Source organism: Podarcis erhardii (assembly GCF_964252035.2).
Source record: "Podarcis erhardii genome assembly, chromosome: 6".
NCBI lineage: Eukaryota > Metazoa > Chordata > Lepidosauria > Squamata > Lacertidae > Podarcis > Podarcis erhardii.
The window spans coordinates 3,303,900-3,326,481 of record NC_138510.1 but is presented as its reverse complement, the minus strand read 5'-3'; the positions used below and the strand labels follow the sequence as shown (position 1 = coordinate 3,326,481).

Here is a 22,582-nt window from a genome sequence, read left to right as displayed (position 1 = left end):
ATACACCTGGAAACTATCTCATAAGGAGACAGAGAGCATCTTTGGCTAAGCAGATATTGCTTCTTAGATGCATGTAGTCAAAGAGAGAGAGATGGCTGCCCTGCCCTGTGCTTTTGTCATTACCTGCACAGGTGAGGCCACGCCCACCTCTAGTCACATGCAGAGGATGTCTGTCCCAGCCCAGAAGGAAACAGGAAGTTTACCTGCTGGCTGGACAAACATTCCTCCCCATGTGTAAACATGTTCACTCTAGGAATGTTGTACTTGACTGCTCTTGTGTTTCACATCCCAGAGCCCACCCAATCATCTAACTCAACCAGGATGCAGCTTCAGTACCTGAGAAGGCATTGGCTCACATTAACCCTTTGTTCCCTGGGCACTTCCCATTACTCTTCTCTTCCTTACTCCTAGGGCAGAGACCTGGTCTACTTGCTGATGAGATTCACATAGTGGTGCTGTGTGAACAACTGTGCAATAATTATCCCGAGTATAAATTGTTGCTATCTTGTGAGGGCTTTGTGTGACCGTGGAATGGCAGGATGTCCATTTACTTATTTATTTGAACCAAGCTGAGCAGAAGCGTGACCCCACCCACTTAGAAGCCAAGCTGGAGGTTCTCAGACAGCCTGGTAGAGCAGTGTTTCCCAACCTTGGGCCTCCAGCTGTTTTTGGACTACAACTCCCATCATCCCTAGCTAGCAAGACCAGTGGTCAGGGATGATGGGAATTGTAGTTCAAAAACAGCTGGAGGCCCAAGGTTGGGAAACACTGTGGTAGAGCACAGGTGAGGAACCTGAGACCCTCCTGTCCCTGCTGGACTACAGCGCCAATCATCCCTGACCATTGTCCCATGTTGACTGCAGGGGCTGATGGGAGCTGGAGTCTAATGACACCTGAGTGTAACAGGTCCTCCACCTTTGCAATAGACTTTCAAGGAGGATTCCAACTACATCAGAGCTTCTTGCTCAGATTGAGCAACCAAACAGTAGTGGTGGAGGAAACTTCTCTGGCACCCGGGGCGGGGCAAACCTCCTGACGGTGCATGCGAATGCCCGTACAGATGGCGCATGCGCGGTGCCCGAATGGACGATGCTCAAGCAGTAGCCTGTATAGACAACGCATGCACAGCAGCCCGTATGGGCACCGCGCGCCCTCAGTCGCTCTACAGCTGGGGGGGCAGCGGCCCATCTTGTAACACACACCCGGGTGGCACCCGGGGCGGACCGCTCCCCCCCGCCCCCTTCATACGCCCCTGCCAAGCAGGAGCCAGCAGTTATCCGAGGCCAAATGCAACCATATTGGCTTAGTGCGATCACCTGATCCTTGCTGGGATGGGAACCGCACTACACATTCCAGCCAGCCGCAGCAGTGGCGCTCTGTGTCCCTGGACATCAGGCCAGCAGCTCCCTCTAGAGGTGCAAGGAATAAGACTCCCAATCCCATTGCAATAATTCGCGGTTTGGTCCCCTCCAGGCTTTCTGTTCTCCAGTCTTCACCTGCTGTCTTCCGCATGCCCCCTCTCTCTTCTGCGCAGGTACCTGCGGACCCTGTACCTGGGTCTCCAGAGCCGCTGGCAGTCGGAGCATCGCCGGCGGCACTTCTACTGGAGGATGATGTTCGAAAGCGCCGACATCAGCATGTTGCGGCTCCTGGAGACCTTCCTCAAGAGCGCCCCGCAGCTGGTGCTGCAGCTCAGCATCATGGTGCAGCAGAACAGGATCGATCCTTTGCAGGGTGAGAGGAGCCTGCGGAGAAGCCCCCTCAAAGCCCATCTGAGGGCAACAGCCCTCACCCAACTGGTGGTGATTTAACTGGTGGTGATTTAAGTAGATTGCACCTAAGTACAGGGATGCCTGCAAAGCTGATTTGGAGGCCTTGTACTACAAGCCCACTTCTCCCAAAGATGCGGTGTTTTTTTGTTTTTTGTTTTGTGATAAGGAAATTGGAAAATGCGCTAGGAAAATGAAATATACTCGGAGTTGAGAGTGGATTTCATGCTCTTTATTCAGCTCATAGTGGTGAGGAGGAATAGAAGTTCCCCCAGAATGTCTGCTTTATATACATTATTTACACAATGGGCCCCACGTGATTGGCTAATTCCGGGATTCACCTGTAGGCCAATCAGGTTGCGGATTCACTTCCACCTGGAGCTGGATTGGGTGGCTCCTGTGGACCAATCAGACTGCTGCATTCTGGACCCTATTGTTCTAGGACCAATCAGACTGCCGCATTCTGGACCCTATTGCTCTAGAACCAGACTGCTGCATTCTGGATCCTATTCAACCCAGTACATAACAGAAAGTTTGGGATGATGCTGGCTTCGATGCAACCTCATCTAATCTCCCTAAAAACAAATCAGAACAAACTTGTCTGTTGCTCCCGTTAATAGATTCACGACCAAGTGATGGGAGGATTTGATTCAGTAACTGGGGAGCACAGCATCACTTTTGCCTTCCCCTGACTATGACAGGAACTGCGTGTGCTGAGGCTTATTTCTGAGCAAACATGGCTAGAATTCCACTCTTTCCCCCAGAGCCCTTTGCACAAATCCAGCTGTCGTTTTTTGCACCTGAGATTGATATTAACAATCAAGTCAATGCTGCGATTATTTCATTTCACCCCAAGCATTTCCGTATTTTTTTAAAAAAAGAAAGGTAAAAAAATGTTATATATTCCACACCTTCAGAATTTTCAGAAATGTTGTATCTCTTCCTGTCCCTCGATCCTTTACCCTGTAGTGCTCACTTCCTCCACCTTGCTGTTGCACCTGCAATTGTACACCTGCAATTTTACCTCTTTCTTCCCATTTTCAGGCTGTCGCCTTCTTTCTTTTCTCTCTCCATCTTCCCTGCACCCTCTTCTCATGCTTCCTGTTTCCACAATAAAAATGACTATGCTAGGCCAGAGCATAGAATAATAGAAATGTAGGTTTGGAAGGGGTCCCCCAAAGGCCATCTAGTCCAACCCCTGCAATGCTGGAGCATCCATGACAAATGGCCATCCAACCTCTGCTTAAAAACCTCCAAGGAAGGAGAGTCTAATAATAATAATAATAATAATAATAATAATAATAATAATAATAATAATAATAATTTATACCCCACCCTCCCCAGCCAAGACCGGGCTCAGGGCGGCTAACACCAAAAATAAAAACAATTGATTAAAATACAACTTAAAAACAAGATTAAGTACAACATTAAAATGCAGCCTCATTTCAGTAGAAACTCAAATCAAAAACTTTTGGGGGATGAAAACGTTAAGTCCTCAACAAGGCCAACTATCCAGACTGGTCCACGTGAGCCAGAAAAAAAACCAGGGAAGTCCCCAAATAGGAGTTCCATCACAGAAGGAGAAAGGAAAAAAAGAAAGAGGGGAAGGGGATCAAGTTGATTCCAAGCCAAAGGCCAGGCAGAACAACTCTGTCTTACAGGCCCTGCGGAAAGAAATCAGATGCTGCAGAGCCCTGGTCTCATGAGGCAGAGCATTCAACCAGGCCGGGGCCAGTGCTGAAAAGGCCCTGGCTCTGGTTGAGGCTAATCTGACTTCCTTAGGGACCTCTTGGGTGTTACTATTTATGGACCTTAAGGTCCTCCGTGGGGCATACCGGGAGAGGTGGTCCCGTAAGTCTCCGAGGGAGACTGTTCCACTGTAGAACAGCTCTTACTCTCAGAAAGTTCATCCTGATGTTTAGTCAGAATCTCCTTCTTGTCATTTGACAACCTGGAACCGTGGAAAACAACTGTCTCCATCAGCAGTTACCAGTCTCTTTCGTTTTAGGAAAATGGAAGTCTGGTGCAGTGCAAATGCACCTCTAGTGGGGGTTTTTAAGAGGAGGCAAAACACAACGCTCTCCCCATACTTCCACAAATCTCTCCTGTGCCCCTCAGCTCCTCCACCCTCACCTGAAGCAGGTCAAATGCTCATAAGGAACAGTTTCCTTCTCCCAGCAGTGGTCTGTCACAGGCATCACTGGGAGAGAAAGGGGCATGATGCTGAATTTGACAAAGAGGATCTCCTGCCAGCGTGTTTGCACCGCACTGGCCTCCTAATCATTACAGGGTGTCCCCCTCTTTTCTTTCCAAACTGCTCCACTCTCCTACAGCTCCTCTCTCTCTGTGTGTGCTATAGATTTCCTTGACGCATTACAGACAAAGTTGTGACCCAATCCCCTCTTATCTATTGATTTCCCTGCATCCCATGTTTTCTCAAAGGAGCTCAGGGTGTACACACAATTATCTCCCTCTCCGTTTGATCCTCACAACAACCCTGTGAGGCAGGTTAGGCTGGGGAGCAAGGACTGGCATCCAAGGTCACTCCCAGTGAGTTTCACGGCCAACAAGTGGGGATCTGAACCCCAGCCTCCCCCAAACCCTAGTCCAACGCTCTAACCACCACACCACGATTGGCTCCTGTTCTTGACATTTCCTAAACCATGACTCTGTTCTTCCTGCCTGTGTGCCTTTCTCACATGCACACAGGCTCAGGCTAGTACCAGCATCCTCCTGCTCATCCTTCCATCGCTCCAGTCTTTCTCCATGACCTCTTTCCCCTGTCCTCCTCTTGGACACCAGCCTTCCTGCCTCCACCTCCCTCTCTCTCTCTCTCCCCCTGCGATCCCTCAGTAAGACCGTTTCTCTTCCCCCTAATTCCCGGCTTTCCCTTTCTCTCTCTCTCTCTCTCTCTCTCGCCTGGGCAGGTCTCTCGGCTTCCGCCTCGCTGGTGTCCCTGGCCTGGACGCTGGCTTCTTACCAAAAGGTACTGCGGGACTCCCGGGAAGACAAGATGCCCATGTCCTACAAGGGGGCGGTGACGCAAATCCTCTGGCACCTCTTCACCATCGCCGCCCGGGCCATCGCCTTCGCCCTCTTCGCCTCCGTGTTCCACCTCTACTTTGGGATCTTCATCGTCAGCCACTGGTGCATCATGACCTTCTGGATCATCCAAGGCGAGACGGACTTCTGCATGTCCAAGTGGGAGGAGATCATCTACAACATGGTGGTGGGCATCATCTACATCTTCTGCTGGTTCAACGTCAAGGAAGGCCGCAGCCGCTGCCGCATGTCCATCTACTACGTCATCATCCTGTCGGAGAACGCCGCCATGACGGGCCTCTGGTACTGGTTCAGGGACCAGAGCGGGGTCCCCGAGTCCAACGCCTTAATTGTCGTCTGCGTGGTCACCTCCAGTTTCGCCTTAGGGGTCTTCTTCATGTTCATCTACTACTGCCTCTTGCACCCCAACGGAACCATTTTCGGGCCGCGCGGCGGGGGCTGCGTGTGCGGCGAGGAGCCCACCGCGGTCCCTTGCGGGGCAGGGCCCCCGGCCGACGTCGTCACCAGCCCCCCGCGCTCCTTGCCGAGGACTACAGGGGCCGAGAGGGAGGGCGTGCCGGGGGACAGAGACAGCTGCGTGCCGGTCTTCCAGGTGAGGCCCAGCGTGCCCCCCACGCCCGTCGCCCGGGCCCCACGGACAGAGGGGCCCGTCATCCGCATCGACTTGCCCCGCAAGAAATACCCCGCCTGGGATGCCCACTTCATCGACAGGCGCCTCCGAAAGACCATCCTGGCGTTGGAGTACACCTCGCCCGCTACTCCGCGCCTCCAGTACCGCACTGTGGGGGTCTCTCAGGAGCTGCTGGAGTACGAGACCACAGTGTAAAGCAGAGTCCCCCCCCTCCCGTGGGGGCCTGGAGCCACACCGCAGGGGCCCTTCCCGACCCCAAGGGCCATGCCTGGCTCCTCAGCAGCCAGAGCGAGCTGGCCTTGTGGTCCTCTCCCCGCCAACTTTAGGGCGAGGCAACGGAGGCCCAGACAGCAGCATCTTGACCCCAATGTCTCGTCAGCAACTTTGATTTGGTCTTTCTTTCTGTCCCCTCAACTTACACCCACACAGCACTGACAACTCCTGGCCCCCAACTCCTCCAGAGACAGGGGTGAGCTTGACTGAGGCCAATTGGTGCTATCTCTTCTCCCCAAGCTCGCTGCCCGGCCGTAAGGTTGCTTCTCACCCCCCAATCCCCCTACCCATCCCTCAGGCAGGGTGTGCTGTTTCTCCTCCTGCCTTGAATGGGGGGGATGCCACCCACCCCCTTGATGCGTCCCTGTGAAGGAGGCCCTGTGGTCTCTCTCCCAAAATACCTCACCTGTTCACCTGAGCCCAGGTAGCTAAGGCCTCTCGAGTCCGTGGATGATTTGCTGACCTCTGGTTGTTGGGCAAAGGGGAGAATAGGCTGCCTAAGAGTGGCTGGGCAGTGATGACGGGGTCCAAGTTAACCTGTGGGCAGGTGGCGGCGTTGATTCTGGGGACGCTAAGGGGTGCTGGAGAGTCAAAAGATGGGAGGGAGATAGGAGTGGCTCATAGGGTCTGGGAATGGGCCTTCAGGGGCTGTGTGATACCTGCTGGCATCCATGTGGGTTTGATGTGATAGTCCAGGGCCACCTTCTCTTTCTGGTGCCCTCCAGAGGTTTTGGGCTACAAATCCCATCAGCCCCAGCATGATGGGAGTTGTAGTCCAAAACACCAGGAGGGTACCAGAGAAGGCTGGTCTGGGGCACATTGGTAATATAAACAGAACATGGGGCTGAAACGAGAGCAGATTTAGCCCTCAAAAACATGACTGCCCGTCTCGTTCCTCGTCCATCTCCATTGGGTGTCCGTTTTCTCGCGACACGCGTCCCCTCATTTAAATATATGTAGATTTAATGTTGACAAGGAGGGCTTCCAGGAATGAATGGGTCTTCTTCCAAACCCTGCGGGCATAAAAGGCGGGGGGGCGCCCACACCGTTAATACGCCAAGCCAAGGAGCCGGTCTCTAAGGACATGTTACCTACATTGCAGTCCTATCTTGGTTTCTATACCTCTTTTTCACTTCCCCCTCCCCAAAGATTCCTGGGGATTGTAGTCGGGTCAAGGTCACTGACGGGTGTTCTGCTAAAGAGAGCCCCAGCTTCTCCCTCTCGGAACTACAGTTCCCAGGGTTCCTTGGGGGAGGGGGCGTGGCCATTGCACCACTTTAGTCTGTAGTGTAGATATATATGCCTTAAAGGAGGTGCTGTGAGTGTTCTAGCCAGGATCAAATGGGCTGTCGTCCCCCCCACTCAGCCCACTGAGGAAAGGGCTTCTCAGCTGAGTGGCTTGGTGACAGCAGCTGCTGCTTTGTGGCCTCCCAGATGATGTATTTTTTCCCAACTGCCCCCCCCCCAAAGCTCCGTTCAGGCCAATCGCAGCAGTGTTGGCCCTGCGGGATGAGCGACCCAGAAGAGAAGTGTATACATTAGGTGGGTATTCTTCTCCATAGCGCTATCAGTATACATTGGTGCTTTTTTTTTTTTTTTTTTTTTGAATAACATGTAGAAAAGAAGAAGCATCTATATGTCACGGATGCTTTAGCTGGGACTCCTGCACTGCAAGGGGTCGGACTAGATGGACCACGGGGTCCCTTCCATTTCGTGATTCCAAGGGAAAGCTAGCAGCCACATGGTTACAGAATAATGTGTGCACGACTTGATCGGGCTGGATGGTAAGCAGATAATGACACAAAGAGTCCCACTGGCCCGTCAAGTCCAGCACCCTGTTTTCAAAGCAGCCAACTAGATGGGAAACTGGCAAGCAGGATTTGAACCCAAGACTTCTCTCCCCTCCTGTGGTTTCCAGCAGTTGGTATGCAGGAGCAATGTCGTCTCCAACTGTGGAGTCAGAGCAGAGCCATCATGGCTGCTTAATAATAATAATAATTTTTTATTTGCTGGGTTTCCCCAGCCACTCTGGCCAGCTTCCAACAAAGACCAAAAATACACTAAAATGTCACACATTAAAAACTTCCCTGAACAGGGCTGCCTTCAGATGTCAGGTAGTTGTTTATCTCTTTGGCATCTGATGGGAGGGCATTCCATAGGGTGGGTGCCACCACCAAGAAGGCCCTCTGCCTGGTTCCCTGTAACTTGGCTTCTCACAATGAGGGAACTGCCAGAAGGCCATCGGAGCTGGACCTCAGTGTCCGGGCAGAACGATGGGAGTGGAGACGCTCCTTCAGGTATACAGGACCGAGGCCATTGAGGGCTTTAAAGGTCAGCACCAACACTTTGAATTGTGCTCGGAAACGTACTGGGAGCCAATGTAGGTCTTTCAAGACCAGTGTTATGTGGTCTCGGCTCCCAGTCCCCAGTCTAGCTGCCACATTCTGGATTAATTGCAGTTTCCAAGTCACCCTCAAAGGTAGCCCCACGTAGAGCGCATTGCAGTAGTCCAAGCGGGAGATAACTAGAGCATGCACCACTCTGGAGAGACAGTCTGCGGGCAAGTATCCCTTGATATTCGTTTCCTCCCTGTTTACCCGTTCCTGTCAATGTTTACCATCTAGCCTGATAAAAGAGTTCTGTATTCTTGCAACATGCTGCTGGCCTAGTAAACCAACTGCCCTAATGAAGATTCGATTGTAAGCTGCTCAGGGCAGGGGACTGTCTCTTCCGCCTGTTCCAAAATGTGCATGGAGGGAGGGGGAGGCAACGGGGGCAAAGAGGGGAGGAGAAATAAGCAAAATAGCAAATTGTGATGGTTCCCACATATTTAAGTTGGGGGCATGAGTTTTCTCCAAAGGCTTTGGGGGGCAGAGGTTTAAATTTGAAACGTGTGAGTCCTAATACTCATGCCTGCCCCCAAACCCGGACATACAGTGCAAATAAAGTGATCCCTTTTATTTGACTAAATTTCAATGCAGTCCTCAGCGTGGCCATTCAGCAGTCTGTCCCACTGAGAGCTGTAGCCTCAAGTCTGCAATCCTGAACATCAAGGGTGGAGAACCTTTGCCCCTCCATATGCTGTCGAACTATAACTCCCATCAACCCAGGCTGGCACGGCCAATGGCCGGGGTTGATGGGAAATATAATTCAACAACATCTGGAGGGCCAAAGCTTCTCTTCACCTGCAATGCGTACTTTACTGGGAGCAAGCCCTACTGAATCCAGTCAATATGTCAAGGATGGTTCCAAATACAGCCGTTGAGCTGTACAGTGGCACCTCGGGTTACATACGCTTCAGGTTACAGACTCCACTAACCCAGAAATAGTGCTTCAGGTTAAGAACTTTGCTTCAGGATGAGGACAGAAATCGTGCTCCGGTGGCGCGGCACAAGCGGGAGGCCCCATTAGCTAAAGTGGTGCTTCAGGTTAAGAACAGTTTCAGGTTAAGTACGGACCTCTGGAACGAATTAAGTACTTAACCTGAGGTACCACTGTACATCATTCTTTGTCAAGTGTACGTACAGTATTCGACAGCAGAAAAACGAAAACAAAAACTATATGAAAGGACCTGGCCAGACTGATATGAACCTCAGCAGGGTGTGGGAAAAGAATAAAAAGGCAAATGTAAAGAGACCCCTGACCATTAGGTCCAGTCGTGACCGACTATGGGGTTGTGGCGCTCATCTCGCTTTACTGGCTGAGGGAGCCGCCGGCGTACAGCTTCCGGGTCATGTGGCCAGCATGACTAAGCCGCTTCTGGCGAACCAGAGCAGCGCACGGAAACGCCGTTTACCTTCCCGCCGGAGCGGTACCTATTTATCTGCTTGCACTTTGACGTGCTTTCAAACTGCTAGGTTGGCAGGAGCAGGGACTGACCGCCAACCTTCTGATCGGCAAGCCCTAGGCTCTGTGGTTTAACCCACAGCGCCACCTGCGTCCCGGGAAAAAAATAAGAGATCTTTAAAGGAACTAATTTGATTTGAAGTGCTAACCTTGCTCTTTGGGTTCCTGTTGGAACTGTGTCATCCTTGGTACAGGTCACATACATGATTAAGTATCCTTAGGTCTAGGCAGTGATTGGACTGGCCTCAGCGGGGGGGGGGGGAGGAAGAATGTGGAATGAGGGGCTGTGCATTTTGGTCAGTAGAGAAGGTGACTTGGATGAAAAGGGTGGGAGGAAGCTATTTTAGCAGGGTCAGGGATGAGGCCTGTCAGCTGGGGGGCAGGGATATTACTGATGACAGAAATATGGCTGGTAAAAGATAGGAAAGGGGCACATTCCGGTTTATTGAGTTGAAAATATTTTGTGCTGCCTTTTTTTGCTCCTCTGGCTTTGAAGGATGAGCGGGATATTTTTATAAACTGTCCATCAGTCCTACCGCTGACAAAAGAATTAGTAAGCGATGTGTGGTGCAAAAATTGTTTGCGGGCATTTGCTGGGTGTGGAATTTGATTGTCCAGCCCATTTAAATTTGACTCTAAGCTTTCCTTAACTGGGTTAGAAAATTAGTCTCCAGCTCTAACTGAGCCTTGTAGGTTCAGCGCTCAGTGCTCACACATCCAAATTTCTGTGATGAAGTAGCTTGAATTTTGTGATGTGGATAGATTATGTAAATAGGAACCACTGGTTCTGATGGGGATATGGAGAGCACTCGAACCCATTCAGCCCCTGAGATGCCACCAGCCATTGCGCAGCCGTTTCCGAGTTTATCTCTGGCTTCTATAAGGGCTAGAAACTTCTTTTGAAGAGCTGACAACCTAGGGCCAATATTAAATTCTGCACTGCCATGGCTCAGGCGCATGGAATGCACATGACCCTGCCTTTAACTGTGCAAGACCGAAGGGCAGCTACACAGCAGCCGCTTAGAGTCCCCTGGTGCTACATTTACTGCAAAAATATCTGCAGCTGCGAGGGCAGGGATGGGAGCAAGAGAAAAGCAGATTTGTTGCAGAGAGGTCCCTGGCCCCACCTTAAACCTCCCTGCAAGAACGACAGCTGTGCAAAAGGCCCGGATCCGTTCTGCTTCCATTTTCCCCACCTTGTTTCACCAGCTCAGCTGAAAACAGTTGCCCATCACTTTGCTTCCGCCCGATGTGGAAAACTATCTACCTCAGGCTGTGGTTAGCAGTGTCCATTGAAGCCCCCCCCCCCACTACCAGCAGCAGCAGGGGGGGCCCTTAGGAGGGAGGGGGGCCTTGCCTGCATTCTCCCTCCCCTGAACAGCCTGTGCCATCATGCACAGCTTGGACCGGGCAATTAGCAAAGCATTCCCAGCTTCTGTGGCAGATCGCAACCCATGCCATCCGATTCCTGCAGGCTGCAGCTGAGGCCCCCAATGCCTGCCAAGGTGCCGAGACGAAGGGGGTCATTTGAAAGGGAGAGTTTTGTCCCTGTTGCTCTACCCCTTGAGTCTCGGCCATCAGGGAGCCTTCCTTGCTGCTAGGGCTATTTCGGGGCTGGGAAAGGGTCTGAAAGGCTGGCTCTCAAATCCAGCAGCAGCAGAACGGAGGGTGTGATTGTGGAATAACCTGTGTTGCAATGTCATCCCCAGGCGTGTGTGTTCCCACCTGTTAGGAGAGCAGCAGACTAAGTTTGCCCTCTTCTGCATGTGGCAAGCAAGATGCCTTTGTGGCTACTAGGCAGGAGGGCTAGGCTCAGTTGGCAGCAGCAATGCTTCTGAATACCACTTGCTGGAAACCCCAGAAGTGGAGAGGGCTCTTGTGCTTGGATCCTGCTTCCTGGTTTCCCATAACAGGCAACTGTTCAGCCACTGTAAGAACAGGATGTTGGACTAGATGGGCCACTGGCTCTTCTTGTGTTCTCTGGAGATGTAGGCGGTGGTGTTTTGCTTTTCAGCTTAGCAAAATAAGTGATGCTGCAAAGCATATGGGAGCCCCTGTGTTCTTTATTACGAAGCGGCAAAATGCACATTGTCAGAAGGGTGGTGTGAAGGCAGGAGCCAGGCATTGAAGGCCCATGATCTTCTCTCCTGTCTCTGTGAATGTATCCTAATTTATTCTCAAAGCAGCCAAACTGGATCAGGACTACAGCAGCAGGGAAAAGGTTGAAATAGAGAAGTGAGTTGAAAATGGAGAAGTGGAGGGATGCCCGGGGGAATAATAATAATAATAATAATAATAATAATAATAATAATAATAATAATTTATTTATACCCCGCCCATCTGGCTGGGCTTCCCCAGCCACTCTGGGCGCCTTCCAACAAAATATTAAAGTACAGTAATGCATCAAACATTAAACAGGGCTGCCTTCAGATGTCTTCTAAAAGTCTGGTAGTTGTTTTTCTCTTTGACATCTGGTGGGAGGGTGTTCCACAGGACGGGTGCCACCACCGAAAAGGCCCTCTGCCTTGTTCCCTGTAACCTGGCTTCTCGCAGCGAGGGAACCGCCAGAAGGCCCTCGGTGCTGGACCTCAGCGTCCGGGTAGAACGATGGGGGTGGAGATGCTCCTTCAGGTATACAGGACCGAAGCCGCAGTGGGACATCTGGAGGCTCTGGGGCGCTGGCATTTGCCAGACCATGCCAGGTGCAGATGTTTGCCCTGATGGAAGATCCAGTTCTCCTCTGGGCCCTGGGCTTTTTGTGCCTGCCTGACTTGCACTGACACCTCTAGTACAGTTGATATAAGCCGCTTAGGAGATCACTCAGCTAAGCTAGGCCAAACAGCACAGCAAAGGCTAAGGCTGAGGCAGGTTCTTTCCTTCCGAGAAAGGATAAGGGCCATAGCTCAGATGCAGAACTCTTGCTTTTCATGCAGGAAGTCCCCAGCATTGCCAGGTAGGTCTGGGAAACTCCTCAGGCTGAAGCCCTGCAGAGCCAGCCCAACACTGAACTGGATGGACCAATGGTCTGGTTCAGCAGAAGGCAGCTTCCCATCTCACTGAGTTCCATGGTGCCATTTGGCAGTGTCCTGGAAGGGCTCACCCAGCTGGAGGTTTGTGATGGGGCTGGGGGCTTCCTCGCCACCACGGAATCATAGAATGGTCGAGTTGGAAGGGCTCCCCTAAAAGCCATCTAGTCCAACCCCGTGCAATGTAGGAATTGCAGCGAAAGGATCCCTGACAGATGCCCACCTGACCTCTGCTTTGACTCTTCCATTGAGGGAAAGCTCACTTTCACCCATGCGAGTGGGACACCACCAAGCAGATGTGGGTATTTAAAAATGACCAAACTGGTTGTCAGAGGGTTTACAGTTTTAACCAAGGTGTGAAGGAAACACACTGCTGGATGGGGCTGATGTGAGCTGTAGGGCAAAACATCTGGAGGGCACCAGGTTGGCAAAGGAGCTTGCTCAGTCGTGTGTTTGGCAGCTTGGTGATGGTTTCGTTGGCAGCTGAAATTGCTGTGCTCCAGACCTCCACTAGATGTCTTAGAACTTCTGGGTGCAGCCCATGTGAACCAACTCCCCCTGGTTCTGTCTGAAGAAGGAAGGCTAAAGTCATTGGCTAATCCTCTTGTGTGTGAAACAAAATTTAAAAAATTCCTTCCAGTAGCACCTTAGAGACCAACTAAGTTAGTTCTTGGTATGAGCTTTCGTGTGCATGCACACTTCTTCAGATCTGAAGAAGTGTGCATGCACACGAAAGCTCATACCGATAACAAACTTAGTTGGTCTCTAAGGTGCTACTGGAAGGAATTTTTAAATTTTGTTTCGACTATGGCAGACCAACACGGCTACCTACCTGTAACTAGAACCTCTTGTGTGTGTTAAGGGCGGGCAGGGGGATAGTTGTGGTTACACAGTTATTAGGAAAGGGATTTGGCATAGGATTCTGGGAGCTCTCCAATGCTTTGTCCAAGGGCCGAAACCTAGCACTGAAAACGAGGTCCAGATCATAGCTCTGAATCAGAGCACAGCTGCCTGTCTGCACCTTCCTTAGCAGCTGAGCTTGATTTCGCTCCCTAGGAACCGAGACTCTATTGGGAGAGCAAGAAGGAAGCAATATCGGGCCATGTAGTCATAAAGGCAAATGGGACCTGCAGTATGGGGTGGTCCCGTTCACTGTGCCAGCCAGCCAGCTGTTCCCTCCTGCGTATGACTCCATTCCATTCCATTCCTTTCCCCTCCTGGTTTTCTGTCACTTCACCCCACCTGCAAGCATCAGTGAGCACTCCATAGCTACTCGGCCCTCAATGGGCTGTTTTCGGAGGTTCCTCCACTCCACCATATTCCTTCCCCGGCCCCCAGATGATTTTTTTGTACCTTAGCATTCCTCTGAAGCTGCTGGTTCCTGCTGTCCATATCCTGTTGACCCAAATAGGTGCCTAAAAGGCCATCTGGCAGCATCTATCAGAACTGCTTCCTCTGCAAGGCTGGGGTGACCCATCTTTGTCTCCTGCCTGGTGAATTGGACCAGCTCTTGATGGTCTGGTCTTTTGCCCAAGATGTGCAGTTGTTGATCTGAGGTCTTGCCACGGGTCCAATTCGAAAGGGCAGCATCTCTGCGCTCTTTCTGAGGAGGGTGAAGTAGCTCAGTTGCAGAGCATCTGCACTGCATGCAGAAGGTCTCTGGGTCAAGCCCCATTGGCATCCCTATGTGGGGCAGGGAGAGAGTCCTCCTGGAGAGCAATTGCTGACAGTACTGAGCTGGAAAGACCATTGTTCCAACTTAGTTTAAGGCAACTTCCTGTGTTCCTGGAGTTTCCAGTAGAAAAAAAGACAATGACGGACCTAAGAAATTGCACAAAACAAACAAAATACCGGAATTTCACGGTATTTTGTTTGTTTTGTGCAATTTCCTGGCGTTTCAGCTTCTGTCTGCAGGCTTGCAGGTTGAAAAGACACGACACAAAAGGGAAAAGGAACAGGGAGGGAAGAGGAAAAATAGCAAACTCGGGCGCCAATCCTTTAAGTAAATAGTAGCCCTTCTAAGCACTTGGGATGCTTACGCAGCCAGGTATGCAGCAGATGTGAAGTCCCTGCAATGCTACTTGTTCTACTGAGGGGATCGTTTTGGACGGGCAAATAATCATCGCCTACATCGCCACCACCACCAGAAATCCAGGAGGGCTGAAGCAGAAAGAACAAACCAAGGCAGCTTTAGGTATCTGGTGCTACATGCTCTCGTCACCCAAACCAAAGGCACCATTTCCCCTGGTGACACACCTCTTGGGTGCCCAGCTGCCCCCCTCCCCACAATGGCTATGGGTTTTGATAGGGACTGAAGCTTCCGTTTGCCGGGCCTTTCTGGGGAGGGGAACATGAAGGACTGGACAGTCCTGAGCATGAGTGTGCGCGTGTTTTGCTCCCTCTCCTTGTGGGGAAAACGGCACGATTAGCAATGACCTTGAAACACCCTTCTGTGGGTCTTTCAGAAGGGCTGGGGGAGCCTCCGAGAGCTGAGCAAAGCCATTATTTTAAGATGCGCAGCATCTCTGCCGCATCCTCTACATGGGGAGCTCTTGCTGGGGGAGGGGGAGATCCTGCTGGCATAAGGAGGGGGGTCTACTCTCTATGCACTCTCGCCACGGTCTTCTCAGCCTCTGGGCTGCGAGCTCTCTCAACCTTTGCAATAATCTCAGAGTAGAACCCAAGCAGACCCTCCTGCAACCTGCCAGCGTCTTCTCTCCCCCTGGTGATGTGTACAGGTGCGTGAGTTTGGTGTGGGTGCCAGCACATGTCTCTGCATGCAAAAGGCAGTGATGGAAGGGAGATTAAAAGGAGAAGACAATAGCATCCACCCTCTCTCCCCAGATTGAGGGGGTCTCCTTCTGAGTTTCTGTAGCTCTGCCACACAGCTCTCCTTGACCTGGGACAGGGAGATGGAGATCTGTAGATGCACTGGGGCAACCCAGCCAGATGGGTGGGGTATAAATAATAAAATTATTATTGTCATGTTGGAACATCCATCCGAGATTATGGGATGCAGCTGGGGAATCGGTGGGGATTGTGGGTGGCCAAGGAGCTTTGGAGCGAGAGAAAAAACAACTCCCATCATTCTCAATTTTTTTCCGTTACCGTTTTCGGTGTTTCATGTAAGTTGAAAATAGGGCTGACTTTACAAAACGGAGAGTGAAACCTTTGAAAAAATGTATGCTTTGCTGTTACCTGGATCCTGAACGAGGGATGCCACAATTCCCACAAAGTGCATCGTATCCATGAGGAAATCTGTTTTAAAAACCAGACCTTGTTTTGCTTCGCTCTTAAGCCGTCTCTCGTCAGTTAAAGACCACCGTGCAACCCAGAAACGAGGATTTCTGGCCCACGTGCCGAATTTTGAACCTGGGTGCTTCCGTATAGATTTAGGTCTCCCTGGGATGGTGGTGCGTGTGGAAGGAGAGTGGCTTTGCTTTTTAAGAGAAACACTGGTTTGGGGGTGAGGGGCAGGGCAGGTGTGTCTTCAGAGGTGCTACACACACACACACACACACACACACACACACACACACACTTTTCAAAATGAGGATGCTGAACTACTGGCTTACCCTGGTGCAAATTAGAAGCAGGACTGCCAGCTCAGACTTTCCAAAAAGAGGAAAGGGAGGAGAAGGATGCTCTGTGGCTGTGATGTTCTGAGATAAGAGCCATTCAGTATCTTCTGTGGAGTTATGATGCTCAAGGAAAAGCTGTTTTAGAATCCAGAGCCCTGTTTAGGCTTTTTTGGCGGGGCCACTCTGATCTATGCTAGGCCAAGAAACTGGCTGACTTGGGCCAGCCGCTGACCATGGAGGAAGGGGCGGAGGACCCCACATGGACACATTCTCCCCTCCCCATCCGTGCCTCCCTCCCCTTCTCCCTCTGCCTTCCTGGGATCTGGTCCTCTCCACCACGTTCTGTACATACATCAAACGCCTCTTTCTTCTCTTGACTCTCCCACGCAGACACATGTCGGTGGGCGGGAGGAGCCGAGGATCTGTACTGAGACTCTTTTGTATACCACAAACTTTTTGTATATTTTTAATTCTGCTGCAACATGATATTAAAATTCATTTCAATAAAGCCTGCCTGGGTGAGGCTCTTTCTTCTCCTTCCTCCTGCCTGCTTTCTCTTCTCCTCTGCAGGCCAACCACGCTTCTAATTGCCATTGGGGAATAGCATGCAATTCACTTGTGGAACTCACTGACACAGGATATGATGAGGATTACTCACTTAGATGGTTTAAAAACAGATCAGACTGGGGGGGGGGCGTTGTGGACAACCTCTTCATTGACAATTCACCCTGATTTGTTTGCAGAAAACTTGCAGGGAGATTATACTCCACCCAGTGTTTATTGAGCATTTATTCTGATTTGTTTGTGGGGAGGTCATACTGCAATGAGCATTTCTGCAGGTACAACTTCTTGTTGATCATTCATTCATCCCACACATGCATCTTGGCATCACTTTCCTAACTCCAAGAAGCGCTTTTGGGGAATGGAGAGCTTGCTTGTTTTAAAGTGGATATTGTTATGTTGTGGGTGAACATATCAGACGACACAGCGATTCTTCAAACAGCTCTTGTTTATTCACAGGCCAGAACAGAACTGAACTGAAGGGTTCAGCCAGCCTGCTTATATAGAGCTCCACTAGAATGCAACAGTAACCATTTTCTGTAACTATCCAATCACTGAATGTCACTTTCGATCCCTTATTTGCATATGTGGACCTGAACTATCTACAGTATCCCCCTGCTGGCCCAGGGTGAGAACTTCAGTACATAACAGATATATTTTGCTAAAGTGCTTCAATCCATTTTAATTGCACAAAGCTAATTTTTTGGTATGCACTTGACCCAGATGGCTGAGAGCCACAATGGCTAAAGGCGAACCTCAATGTTCCTAAGCAGCGTATTTGAGGGCAGGTTGACACGCGCAAGCAGGATCCTAAATACAGTCCGCAGCTCCACAAAGCCAACCAGCCAATTCAATGTTGCTTCTTTAAAGGCCTAGGAGACCCAAACAGCTGCTTGCAGGGGCATTCAGAGTTTCAAGGTTCTCAGAAGTTTTAACAAGGTTTAAGGAGCACCCTCACAAACAAACCTCCGTTCTCTTTCAAAATCAAAGACATGTGTCAGGGACGCAGCGAGAGCGCAGGGAGGGGAGGAGATGGAGAGCGAGGGGGAGCAATCCGAGGGCAGCGTAGGAGAAGAGGACAGTAGCCTGAGAGATTCCATGAGCCTCTCCAGCGAATCGGAAGATTCACAGAAGGGGGCGCCGATGGCCAGGGCAAGGGGGGCCCCAAGGGGGACACCCCAGAAGCAAGGGGCCAGCGGGGACTCCCAGAGCAGCAGTTGGAAATCAGGACCAGCTTCCCCACCAGAGCGTAGTGGGGGGGAAGAGTCCCAGGTATCAGGGCCAGCGTATTCACCACCAGCGAGAGAAGATGAGTCAGGGTTGGCCACGCCTCCATCGGAGAGCGAGGGAACGGTCAAGAGGAAGGTTGCCGGCTGGGCGCGCGCGCCAAGTTCAAATGTACAGGCGAGCGGCACAGCAGGTAGCCCGGATAGGGAACCAGGTCCTAAAGCCCGCCGGAAGGAGGGGCAAGAATCAGGGGGGTCAGCGTCAGAAGAGTCCAGAAAGGATGAAACCCCAGCGGGCAGGAGGGCCCAGAGGAGGAAGGAGCTAAGGAAGAGGTGGAGCAAGGCTAGAGTCTTAAACTGGTGTGGAAGGGGAGGAGAGTCAGACGGAACTTCGCCGGTCTAGGCTTTAAGACGTAGAGTTGCACGTTGTGGCTTTGAAATGGAAACTGAACTTCAATAAAGACTTTTGTACATAACTACAGCCGGGCGTTGGTCCTTTGTGAGCTGGGACCTAGGGGCGGCTCTGACAACATGGTTCCCCACTTTCCACTCTGTAATAGTCTTAAGAGGGTCTCTGAAAGTGGAGAAGCAGAAAGGGGTCTTCTTTTCCCTTCCACTCTGGATTCTCTGCCCCCCACCACACAGGGTGTAGATCAGGGGTCCCCCAACTAAGGTCCGCAGGCCAGATAAAGCCCAAGGGACTCGTTCATCCGGCCCGCGGCGACCCCGCTGCCTGCTCTTACCGGCGCTGCGTTGCGTGGCTGCCCACTTCCAGGTCCGAGGAGCACCAGAAATACCTTGTGCGCATGCGCAAGCATTATTTGGTCATGCGCAAGCGTTATTTCCGGTGCACATCTGGGTCGGATGAGGCCCGTGCACATGTGCACAAGCTATTTCCAGTGCTCCTCCGACCCAGAAGTGCGTCGGAAATAGTGTGTGCGTACGTGTATGGGCACACACTCCCCTGCCCTCTGGCCCGCCGCGCCAGCGGACTGGAGACACCGGCCCGAGGCGCAGTAAGTTTGCTGACCCCTGGTGTAGATCTTTCTGGTGCCACCATAACGGAAGGGAATGCAAAAGGGGGGGAAGTACATCAAAACATAAGAGGCTGCTGGATCTGGCCAATGGCTCATCCAGTCCAGCATCCTGTTCTCAAATGGGACAGCCACATGCCTGTAGGAAATCTGCAAGCAGGATGCGGCCTCAAGAGCCCTCTCTGCTTCTGGGCTTTCCAGCAACTGGCCTTCGGAATCATTGCTACCAACATGACCAGCAGCCTTTGAAAGGCCTCTCTCCAGTCCCCTCCTCCTCTGCAAATGAGTTCTAGAGTTTAAGTATGTACTGCATGAAAAGGTAGTAGAATAACAACAACAACAACAACAACAACAACAACAATTTTTTTATTTATACCCCGCCCTTCCCGGTTCAAAAACCGGGCTCAGGGCGGCTAACAACAAATTTAAAACACTTAATTGTATTAACAATTCTGTCATAAGACAAACAAGCAGGACTACAATGACAAAAATTAAAGTTTCCAATTTAAGCAGATGCCCGGGTTAAAAAAAGCACAGAACACTTTCAAACAGATTAAACCACCAATGGTTTTAGCAGCAGCTCCCATGTCATTTTTCACTTACGGTATGCAGCTTGGCAGATTTGCCTTTGGTTTTCCTTGGGGGGGGGGGGCAAATCCAAAGTCACTAGACAAAAAAATGTGAGATTGGTTCTGGCTGAGGGCAACATCAATGAGAAAGGTGCCCAGAGATCTTGGAATCAAATCACCTCTGCAACTTACGGTCAAGCCAAGTTTGGACAAGTCCTTCTGACTCCCAGCTGCCGGGAGCTCCATTGCCGTTACGTCCTGCTTGTGGGAAGCGATGTGCTCTTTAAACAGTCATGGCTTCCCCCAGAGAATTCTGGGAGCTGTATTTTGTTAAGGGCACTGAGGGTTGTTAGGAGATCTACTATTCCCAGAATTCCCTGGGAAGAGGGCTTGATTGTTAAACCGCTCTGGGAATGGTAGCACCCGGCAGGGAATAGGAGGGACCCTAATTACTCTTTGGTGGGACACAGGTGGCACTGTGGGTTAAACCACAGAGCCTAGGGCTTGCCGATCAGAAGGTCGGCGGTTCGAATCCCCGCGACGGGATGAGCTCCCGTTGCTCGGTCCCTGCTCCTGCCCACCTAGCAGTTCGAAAGCACCTCAAAGTGCAAGTAGATACAGTAAATAGGTACCACTCCGGCAGGAAGGTAAACCAGTGTTTCCGTGCACTGCTCTGGTTCGCCAGAAGCGGCTTAGTCATGCTGGCCACATGACCCAGAAGCTGTACGCCGGCTCCCATGACCAATAAAGCGAGATGAGCGCCACAACCACAGAGTCGGTCACGACTGGACCTAATGGTAACGGGTCCCTTTACCTTTAATTGCTCTTTAGCACCTTTAACAAACTACAGCTCCCAGAATTCTTAGGGGTAGCCGCGGCTGTTCAAAGTGGTATCATGGTATAGTGGTACCTCGGGTTACATATGCTTCAGGTTATATACACTTCAGGTTACACACTCCGCTAACCCAGAAATAGTGCTTCAGGTTAAGAACTTTGCTTCAGGATAAGAACAGAAATTGGGCTCTGGCGGCACGGCAGCAGCAGGAGGCTCCATTAGCTAAAATGGTGCTTCAGGTTAAGAACAGTTTCAGGTTAAGAACGGACCTCCGGAACGAATTAAGTATTTAACCTAAGGTACAATGTACTTTAAATGCATGGTATGGCTTCAGCCGGAGCCGACAAGGCTGTTTTTATGGTCTTCCTTCTTAGGGGTCATTTGCAAGGTCGCCGGCCTTTATTCCAGATTAATGCAAAGATCAGATGCCTGCGACGCAGGAGAGGTCTCTTGGTGGCTACTAGCCATGATTACGCTTGTCATCTGACCGGCTCTTGGCCGGCACGCTGTCGTTTCTCATGTCCAGGCTTCCTGCCATTTCACGCAATTAAAAAGAAAGAGAGAGATAAGTTACCAGCTGCGTTCGGAGCTGTTGCCATTTCTGGACAAAGGGACAGTGCCGATCTGTTGCAGGAGGGGAGAGGAGGTGCCGATTCCCAACATTTCTCCCCAAGGGAGAGAAAAACAAAATCATCTCTTGTTGTAGGGTGGGGAGGCAAGTGCTCAGTGCCTTCTCGCATTCTGCCTCAGCGCTGTGAAAGAAGTCCCTGGATGAAATCCGAATGCGCTCTTCACATTGTCACAGCGCTGGCTCTTTGGCAGGGAGGGAGAGCAGAGTAGGGCCGTGGCTCAGGAAGAAAGGCTTTGCATGCAGAACATCTCCTTCCTGCACTCCCGTTCCCTTCTTGGTACTGCTGCTTAAAAAAAATGAGTTCAGGTAAGAAGGCAGGGAGCCAATGTCAGCCGGAGTCGACAGCACTCCAAGCTCGTTTTTGTTTGGGACCTTTATAATAATAAAGAAAGAATAAATTTTTATTTATACCCTGCCCTTCCCGGTTCAGAAAACCGGGCTCAGGGCAGCTAACAACAAATTTAAATTGATGCAATAAAAACCAGCATAAAACGTGAATAACAATCATTTCAGAATTCAAAAATCAATTTAGGGGGGAAATCCATCCAATAAACATTAGATTATCACCAGGGCTAGCTGGCTAAATTAGTCCTATTTGGGCCAGCGGGGAGACCAGGGGAGAATTAGCTGTGGGATCCCAGAGCAGGTAATCTTCATAAAAAGGGGAGGGCGAGGGAAGGAAGGGGAATAAAAGATTTGGCTAAGTTCAAGTTGAAAGCCAGGTGGAATAGCTCTGTCTTACAGGCCCTGCCTGTAAGGAAGGAAGGAAGTTAAATTCTTCAGTACCCTGGTCTCCTGGGACAGAGCATTCCACCAGGTGGGAGCCATCACTGAGAAGGCTCTGGCCCTGGTGGAGGATAATCTGACTTCCTTAGGGCCTGGGAACTCTAAACTATGATCACTGCCTTCCCACCACATGCACGAAATAAAGGTGTGCAAGGCAGCTTATAATGAATCAAATCATAACAAGGGAAATAAGGGTAGATAGGCGTAGCTTAGTGCGGCATTCTCCAACCTGGTGCCCTCCAGCTGTTTTGGACTACAATCCCCATCAGCCCCAGCCAGCAGAGTGGATTCCCATGTACCTCCCACACCCAGGAGATTCCATTCTTCCTGACTTTTGCATTGTAGGAGGGTTGGACTAAATGACCCTCAGAACCCTTTTCAACTCTACAGTTCTGTGACTCTGTGACTTGACCGGTGTTCTGATCCCACTGGAAAACTTGTATTTCTTGTTTCCAGGCTCGTCCTCACTTCCACCCATCCCATACCTAGAAGGCACGGGTCTAAGTAATTTTGCTTTCTCCTGGAAAGCCCATTCTTTAGCACTAAAAAGGTAAAGGTAAAGGGACCCCTGACCATTAGGTCCAGTTGTGGCCAACTCTGGGGTTGCGGCGCTCATCTCACTTTATCTCACTCCGAGGGAGCCAGCGTACAGCTTCCGGGTCATGTGGCCAGCATGACTAAGCCGCTTCTGGCGAACCAGAGCAGCACACAGAAACGCCGTTTACCTTCCCGCTGGAGCGGTACCTATTTA

At 51.0% G+C, this 22,582-nt stretch overlaps 1 protein-coding gene across 1 annotated transcript in view; it reads left to right on the top strand.

The window, feature by feature from the left end:
• The window catches only part of XKR7 (XK related 7), a 46,307-nt gene extending 38,578 nt beyond the window's left edge, over positions 1–7,729 (top strand). The window contains exons 2-3 of the mRNA XM_081868024.1: positions 1,535–1,734; positions 4,697–7,729. Coding sequence (XP_081724150.1) covers positions 1,611–1,734; positions 4,697–5,658 — 1,086 coding nt within the window. The 5' untranslated portion in view covers positions 1,535–1,610 and the 3' untranslated portion in view covers positions 5,659–7,729. The remainder of the gene's footprint in view (positions 1–1,534; positions 1,735–4,696) is intronic.
• The last annotated feature ends 14,853 nt before the right edge of the window (positions 7,730–22,582 follow it).